Source organism: Drosophila eugracilis, unplaced genomic scaffold (genome assembly GCF_018153835.1).
Source record: "Drosophila eugracilis isolate 14026-0451.02 unplaced genomic scaffold, ASM1815383v1 contig_223, whole genome shotgun sequence".
In the NCBI taxonomy this organism is placed as follows: domain Eukaryota; kingdom Metazoa; phylum Arthropoda; class Insecta; order Diptera; family Drosophilidae; genus Drosophila; species Drosophila eugracilis.
The window spans coordinates 72055-81009 of record NW_024573067.1 but is presented as its reverse complement, the minus strand read 5'-3'; the positions used below and the strand labels follow the sequence as shown (position 1 = coordinate 81009).

The 8955-nt window shown below is 36.4% G+C and overlaps 1 protein-coding gene across 5 annotated transcripts; it reads right to left on the bottom strand.

The window, feature by feature from the left end:
* Positions 1-3459: 3459 nt before the first annotated feature.
* Positions 3460-8028, bottom strand: LOC108118125 (serine/threonine-protein kinase GG21441). Of its 5 annotated transcripts, none has more exons than XR_001772916.2 (7): positions 7587-7934; positions 5574-6286; positions 4492-5518; positions 4278-4423; positions 4069-4218; positions 3690-4011; positions 3460-3626 (listed from the first exon to the last, which is right to left on the bottom strand). XR_001772916.2 is itself a non-coding variant. In XM_017230673.2 (7 exons), the coding sequence occupies exons 3-7, from the start codon at positions 6213-6215 to the stop codon at positions 3745-3747; spliced, it is 2232 nt and encodes a 743-aa protein (XP_017086162.2). In that variant the 5' UTR covers positions 6216-6286; positions 7587-7701; positions 7944-7989; the 3' UTR covers positions 3460-3744. The 5 variants fall into 5 exon arrangements, 4 of the variants coding, with proteins under 4 accessions (XP_017086162.2, XP_017086163.2, XP_017086164.2 ...); XM_017230673.2 differs by adding an exon at positions 7944-7989 and having other exon boundaries at positions 3460-4011; positions 7587-7701; XM_017230674.2 differs by lacking the exon at positions 7587-7934 and adding an exon at positions 7944-8028 and having other exon boundaries at positions 3460-4011.
* Positions 8029-8955: the final 927 nt, after the last annotated feature.

Genomic DNA, 8955 nt, shown 5'->3' with positions numbered 1-8955 from the left:
ACGTAACTCGTGAATAGAAAAACCTAGGTCAAGGCGGGAAGAGACGAGTCAACTAAGAACCAGGAACCAAAGGAACAACGATGGCAACTACTTTAACTAAGTTCATAGGTGATATTTGGGAGAATAGTTCCTCTGGCCATGTCCGGTCATAACTGGCGCCCGAACAGCTCTTCTTTTACGAGGAAAACCCTGGCACCACATTTTGGGCAGTTATATTTTTTTTTGTGTGCGTTAAGAATTTTTGCTGTGTACGTGAATGAAAAAGCAAATAAGAACCAAAATCGAAGCGGTGAATTACTCACTGCGGCGGGTAGCCGATGGCATGACCGCGAGTGCAAAAATTGCCTACACTGTCAATACAAAAAGTTTCCAATGTGCAATTTGATAAAAATAATAAAATGATTATGCACTGCGGCAGCTGCCTTTGGCACGTCTGCGAGTGTAACAATGTCATTTTACATAAACAACATAAGATAACCGCTGCGGCAATTAATTTGTGAGCGGCAAACAAAATAACAAAAAAAAACTAAGAAAATGGTGTGTGGCAGTCTGCTAGAAACGCTAAGAGGTGTGGAATGCCCCCAAAAAAAGCTGCCTAGTGGACTGTGTGTGCAACCGTACCTGAGTAGGCTCAGGCCAAAACGGAACAATACGGACCACCGCGCCCAGTGCCAAAAAGCAAATAAAATGCACGGAAACTTCAATTAAACAAAAAAGAAAAACCTATTTTCTTTCAATAAATAATTACATGCAGAATTGCCAAAAAATGCGCACACAGAAAGAATGAAAAAATGAGACATGACACAGTTCTTGGAATTGTCGAATTCTAGGATGTGTTGTCTTGATTGGTGAGCATCGAGGATGATGCCACAATTCCAGAAGTTGAGCACTTCGTGGTATCCGAAGTGTTGGCTCTGAGAGCGAGAGCGCAACTGTCGAGTGTGGTCCAGTTGAAGAGCGCGACACTTCGGTTTCAGCTCTTGCCATGATCACTTCGCTTAGCAGAAAAGTCCTATACCAGTCAAAAAACAGAGTTCAAACAAATAAATACAAAAGGAACTCCCAAAGTTCAGAAGAAACGAAGTATAAAGAGAAAAATATTAATTGTGGAAATAAAAGAAAATTAAGAATTGATTCATAAAATATAGCAAAAGTTAAGAAAAAATTAAAAATGTAGCGTCGTGCGTGTGAAATTCAAAATAAAAAAAAGGTAGCTTATTCGCGAGTGTAAAAATTGCAATTTTAATTAAATAAACACAGATAACCGCTGCGGCAATTAATCTACGAGCGGCAAAAATTATAAACTTTTTTTGAAGATAAAAAAATTCTTTCCAATTCAAAAAATGTGTCGTGTAAGTGGCAATCTCCTGGAAAGGCTAACGGATGTGGAATGCATTCAGAAAAAGCTGCCCAGTGGATTGTGTGGCAACCGTACCTTAGTAGGCGCAATACCAAAACGGATATATACGGACCAGCGCGCCGATAAACACAGTTACACAAAATCCAAAAAGAAAAAAATCATGAATTTAAAAAAAAAACGCACAAACGGAAATTTCCATGCAATTTCTTTTTGAACAAATAAATGACAGAAATACTAGTTCCAATTTAATTTCAGAATTATAATCCGGTAACAAATAAAAACGAATCAGTTTCGAAAAACATAACCTCCTCCAAACACAAACAAAATAAAAACCGATAAAGCTCCATCAAATATAAGCAAAAATTATTAAGATAGACCTTGGTAAAGATAAATATTTATAAGAATGTTCCTCAGAATATTCCCCTTCAGAAAAGAAGACCAATCAATGATAATTTCATCAAATGACACCCAATTCGGAACACAATTTTTTTGTAGTAATAATATTATAAAAATAATAGTAATATAAAAATAATAATAATATAAAAATAATAATAATATAAAAATAATAATAATATAAAAATAATAATAATGTAAAAATAATAATAATATAAAAATAATAATAATATAAAAATAATAATAATATAAAAATAATAATAATATAAAAATAATAATAATATAAAAATAATAATATAAAAATAAAAATAATATAAAAATTATAATAATACAATAAAACATAACAACTAAAATTAGGACAAATAGACAATTTTATTATACGAATCTATAATTTCATGTAATCCCGTGCCGACGCTACGAGCGCGTCCACAATTTACGTGGCCACAACCCTTACAACAAGGTACCGTCTGGAGGACAAATGACGCTTTCCAACCGGTTCGCGTCATCCATCTGGACCGCAAGCAGCAACTCTTCGACCAGATAACTTACAAGGCCATCACTGACCAATGCATCGGATCATGGATAGCTCTACAGCACGAATTGAGATGTGAGATCACTGGATACGATCTCTCTGAAAGTGAGGTGCGAGATCACCGGACAAATCTGATTGGAATGTCATCGTGAATAAGGAGGACAGCTTAGCAAGGGACTACAGCAACTTCTCGTCAACACACCTGAAGACAATGCTAGTCGTGCTAACCCATATACAAGCCACGGGTGGTGTCTCTCTATCATGACAGCGGTGTACTTCGTTTGGAAGAAGATAACGTCGAGGAGTTAACACCGGCCAAGCGCCCCCCTCCCTTCAACCCTCTCGGCCCTATCGGCTTTCGGAGCTACAATAATGCTGCCGCCGTGACATGAGACCGGCAATGATGCAGCAGCAGATATACAACGACAGCTACGCGGCGACATCGATGGAGAGACCAACCGGGAGAGAACCTTTATAACGTATTGAAACGATCACTGTTTTATTTGTAACGTAACTCGTGAATAGAAAAACCTAGGTCAAGGCGGGAAGAGACGAGTCAACAAGAACCAGGAACCAAAGGAACAACGATGGTAACTACTTTAACTAAGTGGTGTGATGGTGATATTTGGGAGAATAGTACCTCTGGCCATGTCCGGTCATAACTTATATGCTAAAAGACTTACTGTGACTAGATGCCCTATCGTCAGTCAATTAATTATCCACAATTTCGACACGTTGAATCGAGGGCCATTTGGTAGGCTACAGATAAACACATAAACCCAATTGGAAAGAGATAATTTATGGGCTTATAAGGTTGCCAGAATCCACTCTGCTCAAAGTTGTATATGGAAAGGAGGGGATCTTAGAACGAGGAACTAATGAACAAAATAGTCGTAGACTTAGACAGGCATCGGAACTTATTACAAAAATGCAACAGATGAAATAGCAAACAGAATATACTGCCCATTAGTACCCGATTTTGGCATGATTGTATAAATCGCCTTTATATATTTTTAATCCGTTTATAATAATACATCCAATATGTACGTTACTAATGGATTCAGCCATACAACTTTTAAAGGCAATTATAAAATAAAGATATACAATGATGATAAATAACTAAGTTTTAATATTCTTAATTCGAAAAAATCGAATTTAAATAATAACCAAGAGGTTTAGCGTAAAAACAATTTAATGTATACAAATAAATAAATTACAGTGTAATACAATTTCTAAATCAAAACGGTTTAACGGTTTGAATATTGGAATTTATGAAATGCTTGTGTTCGTTTTCGCCAAAATTGTTCGATGGTCAAGTTTAGTTCCTGTCGTATAGCGTTCCTGGTAGGATGCATAAACTAGGGTTTATATAAAGCGTTTAAAGATTCCTAAAACAAAAATTACTCGGGGATAAAATCTTGTAAGTTGTGGAGGGGATTTATTAATCGGTCCTGCAAAGCTAGGATTTGTCCCCATCACTTTCCATAGTCCAAAAGTGATCAAGAATGTCTTCGCTTGTAAAGCGAACATCCGGATCCGACTGCAGCATATTGGCTATTAGATCTCGGACACCATCGCCTACATCCGACCAGTACGGGTCGGGAAACTCGTAAATTCCAGAGATAATGGCGTCGAACAGTGGTTCCTGCTGGTTGTCAGGCGCTACAAAAGGTGGAAACCCGCACAGCAGTATATACAAAATGATACCAGCAGCCCACACATCGATCTTTAAAAAGAAGTGAATTTGTTGAAAATAAAACTGGAAACTAAGTTAATTTCTTACCTTTAAGCCATATCCGGCCTCTAACAATATTTCTGGTGCGACATAAGTAGGTGTACCACAGACGGCATACAGAAGTTCCTTTACCTCACAAGCTAATCCAAAATCAGCTAGCTTTAACTCAACTACGTTTCCATGTTTATCCAGTTCCACCTATACTTGTAATTGGTTTTAAAAATTATTGATATCATAAATGATTATTTGTATCTCACCAGGAGATTTTCCGGCTTAATATCTCTGTGCACAATGCCCATGGAATGTAGGTAAGACATGGCTGACCCCAAATGCCTAATCATAATGCGCGACTGACTTTCCGAAAAACGCGTTACCTGAGTTATTGCATCAAACAGATCGCCACCTAAAATTATTAGGTACAACAAATTTATTGTAGAGTAAACTATACCAAAATTATCTCATTTTACGTACCACTTACATACTGCAAAACCAGATACATATTTGTAAGTTGGTCAACATCCATTATCAGAGAAATTATATGAGGATGATCTAACTTCTTCATTACTCGAACTTCAGCATCCATATAGTGTTCCTTACCTTTACATTTGCTTTTATCTATTATTTTAAGTGCAAAAAAATCTCCCGTTCGACGGTGCTTGATTTTCAGGACAATAGCAAAGTTGCCATCGCCGATAATTTGTCCCAATGTATAACTGTCACCAATGACAGCTGGCAAGTCACCTATCTCTATGCCAGAGCTCTTAAGTAACGCCGCCTGCTTATCGTGCTCGGTTGCAGGAGCAGCTTTCAATGCATCGGCATCAACTAGCGGAAAAACTTTTTTGCTTTTGATAGGCATCTTGGGCTTTGGTCCCTTGCACGTAGTCCCCGCTGTACGCAGAGTCTTGCGTATGGCATTAATAGCTCGCTGCTCCTCTACCTCTAATTTAAAATCTTCTGCAGTGTTAATTCGTTCTGTGCCATATGCAAAGAAAACATCATCCGGGCCAAAAAAATCAACGAGCTTAACTACTGATGTACCTGAAAGACTGAATACTTTTCTCACATAACCCGTATCTAGACGAACAACTTGTGTAATGGCTGTCAGTACGTGATCAAAGCTGGGGCTGTTACGCTTATTTAACAGCAAACGCATAATACGGCGTGGCTTTGTTCCACTACGTATCAGTGTCACAATACGAGGATAAACGACAGTGTAACGTTCGATAAATCGGGACGCATTTGACGGACTCACGTTGGATGCTCCTCCGCTACAGCCAGTGAATAACCCATTGCTAGTTGCGAGTGATCCGTTTTTCAGGGGAGAAACGGGTCGATAATATTTAGTCAAACGCTGGTTGTTACAGCGACTATGGTTGGCCAACGTCAAATTAGCCAAAGCCTGGGAGTTTATGTTATATTCCACTTTTTTGAAATTTTCGTTATTGCATGAACAAACGTAGCTCTGACCATCTTCCAACTCATCGAGGGCGGTAATCTGAGATAAATCATGACACTATATAAGTCCTGTGACTACACCGAAGAGTACTCACCTTTTTTCCGCACATGCTGTAAATGGCGCGCACTGCACCTGGTATCTTTACATTCTCTTCCAGCAAACGGGTAAGATCCTCGTAGAGACTTTCAAATGATCTATACCGTTCGTTGGACACAGGGATTGTTATACCTGGGTAAAACCGATCCCCGTTACGGTAGAATTTGATCCGAAGCGCTTTGCGTGTCGGCGTTCGGTTGCTTGAGATACGTTTTTTTATGTGGACCGCGGCGGATACAATGGTCAAGCCTTCTGTTGTACTGTCAGAGTCGATCGTGACACCATTTTCTATAATTTTGGGTCCGAGAGTGGCTGATGTAGTTGAAGAGGCACCACTTAGCGAGCCGTCAGATATCCCCAGACTGCTAATGCCTCCTGTCGTGCTAAAATTTCTAGGCTCACTGAACTCTTGGTCCAGATCTGAAATGGGGCTTCCGCAATCTGTACTGTGGCTATCGAAAGCTTCATGCTGCTTTTGGGGTTTATTACGGTTTTCGATTAGAGGCTCGTTAACCGAATTTTTGGGCATTGTCTTCTTTGGTGTGACGTTTTGCAAAGCTGTTGGTGAAGACGATTTAAGGGATGAATGCACAGCACCAGGGCAAAGCAGTCTGTCTAGCTTTACTGTGTGTACTTCCATGCTGAAAGAAGTCCAATGGAATGTATATAATTTGTCATTTTGGGTGGATGCCGTCCGGAACTACTCAGGAACTATAAGAGATACAAAGTTGAGATTAAGCATGAATATTGAAGTCCTTGAGTTCCCTACGCAGCGCAAGTTTATTTCAGCATCCTGACACGCTTACAAATTACGAAAAAGTAAAACAGCGGAAATCTTAGAAACTATTACAGCTAGAAAGTTTAAATTCAGTTGTGTTTTGATTGATTTGTTGATCTAGTCACGCCCACTCTAACGCCCACAAAACCCGAAAAAGCAAAAAATTCAAAAATTTCGTAAACTATAAGAGCTAGAAATTGTGCTTAAGAATACGTATTTAGAATACATGCATACAACACACGGGAAACTGTGGCGTCCATAACATTATGTCTTCGTTTGACCTTGTATAACATATGTTTGTCAATATCTATCGAATTACCAAAGATTTTTTAAATCGGTACAATATTTCGCCATTTATGAAGAAATGTAGGTTATAAGGCCTCACATGGACAGTGACGTCATTTACTCGACATTCTTTCTGTGCAACTAGCAAAATGAATATTTTTTAATCGTGTAAAACGGTTATGTCACGGTTATCTTATAGTCGTGGCAGTCGACTATAGCGCTTCTTCTTGTTTTGAAGTTCATAAAAGGGTATATTTTAATTGCTTAAAAGGCATGAGCAACAGGTCTTCCATTAAAACCACAAAACCACAAAAAACCGCGGCTTCCGTGTTGTATGAGCGGTGTTCAGAAACGGACTCAGGTAGCGCCGGTAATACCATTTTTCAGTAGTTCATCTATTTATATACAAAATGTTTTTAAATAACTTAATACATCAAATTGTAAACAGTTAAAAAAATTTGTTGTAAGATTTTTCGATTCAATAGCGTATTATTGTTAAAGTCTTTAATAAACGCACAAAATAGAGCAATATAAATTAAGGAATTTTCTTTTTGATAGTATAAGTGGTCAGGGCTATGATTTTGATCAAATATATATGTACATACATATATGTACATACCTCAAAGGATAGAAAACGCTTTACTCTGTTATATATTTTTTTTACCAAATACACAATACCCTTTTACCTAACAAATTATTTGTTATTTATTAAAAGAACTATTTTAAGTATGTATTAATCCCAAGTTTATTTATTAAGTTAATTTTATTAATCGTGTTCAGTAGAAAGGTGGTAACCTTTTGATTCGATGTCCATAAATTATTTTAATTTATTATGAAAGAATGTATATAAAACCCTTGTCTGAGAACCAAAATTCTTAGAGCTGTTGGTTCAAGACAAACGTACCGAAATGATTACGGTTGTTAGAATAATTTCTTTTACGGCCTCACCTTTTTCACAAAATAATGTTTCGACGTGTGTATGTATGCAGGTAGAGCGTCAAGCCAGCTCGGAAGTTTTATTGACTGTTGTTTGGAGATTTATCATCACCATCTGCAGCCAAAGCTTGTTATAATATATGATAACAGTTTAAAAAGATAATATCGAGCCGAGATGAAAGTTATGAATTTGAAATGCACTTTAGTTTTGAATCGCTAACTTTGCACATATGAACTTGAGCAAGCGAAATTTCTCGCTTATTGAGTCCACTGTCGACAAAATATTGGTTACAAAGTGCAAAAAATATAAAACGATAAAGAGTTGAGAAAAATTCGAATATATTTAATTAAAATGCTTTGGACACTTACCGACAGAAAAAAATATACGACAAAATACCAAACTGTCATAACTGTGTGCCCCTGTTTCGATGATACTAATTTCCCAATAACCAAGCTTCGATGATATTAATTTCCTAATGTACATCATAATAATTTTTGCGTTTGCAGAACTTTTGTGTACAGTATAGAAGTATTTGAATCCATTTTGCATATAAACGGGAGTTTTTTTTTTCGTATATTATTAAATAACTATGTATTATTATATACCGATGTTAATATTAATAATAAAAATAAATCGACAACAAATTTTTCATATACATATTTTCAGTTACTAAAGAAGTGCCTGGCGGCTTAAAATGCCTGAGCCAATCGCGGTTTGTCGAAATAACTTTCCAATATTTGCAACACATACGCAAATAAATTCTTTTAATCAGTTATTGTAAACAGCAGTACGAATTTGAAATGAGCGGTGGACAGGAACGGACGCAGGTATCGCCGCTAATAATATTTCAAATCAGTAGTTTATCTATAAATGTTTTACAATGTTTAGCAATAATTTAATACATCCAATTTTTATAAGTTACAGAAGTTTGTTGTAAGATGTTTCGATCCAATAACGGATGGTTTTTAACATAAACGCACCGAATAAAGAAACGAAATACACAAGTTTTAGTTAGTTTTTAAATAAAATTTGTACTAATCCTATTTATTAAGCTAATTTTAATTAATATTTCCGATCGTATATAGCAGAAAAGTGGTAACCTTTCTTAATTCGATGTTCATATAATTATATTTTAATATTATAAGACGTCCATCAATTTGTTATGATTGTAAATAGTATAAATAATATATAATAAGGTAACATTCAGCAATGCTATTGTCGATATTGTTATCGAGAAAAGAGAGAGGAATAAAATTAAGTTGGACGAGAAATTTTAAGTATTATATGATAAAATAAGTTATGTTTTTATCCCGCTTTGGGCTGAATATTGGCGTTTACCCCACTATAATAATTAAATTATACAATCAATTGAAATATTAC

Excerpts from the sequence above, each read along its gene's own strand:
- LOC108118125 (XM_017230674.2), bottom strand. The coding sequence starts at position 6,215 with ATGGAAGTACACACAGTAAAGCTAGACAGACTGCTTTGCCCTGGTGCT. Across the intron at positions 5,519-5,573 it reads ACAGCATGTGCGGAAAAAAG|ATTACCGCCCTCGATGAGTT; the intron begins GTGAGTACTCTT and ends GATTTATCTCAG. Across the intron at positions 4,012-4,068 it reads AGGCCGGATATGGCTTAAAG|ATCGATGTGTGGGCTGCTGG; the intron begins GTAAGAAATTAA and ends TTCTTTTTAAAG.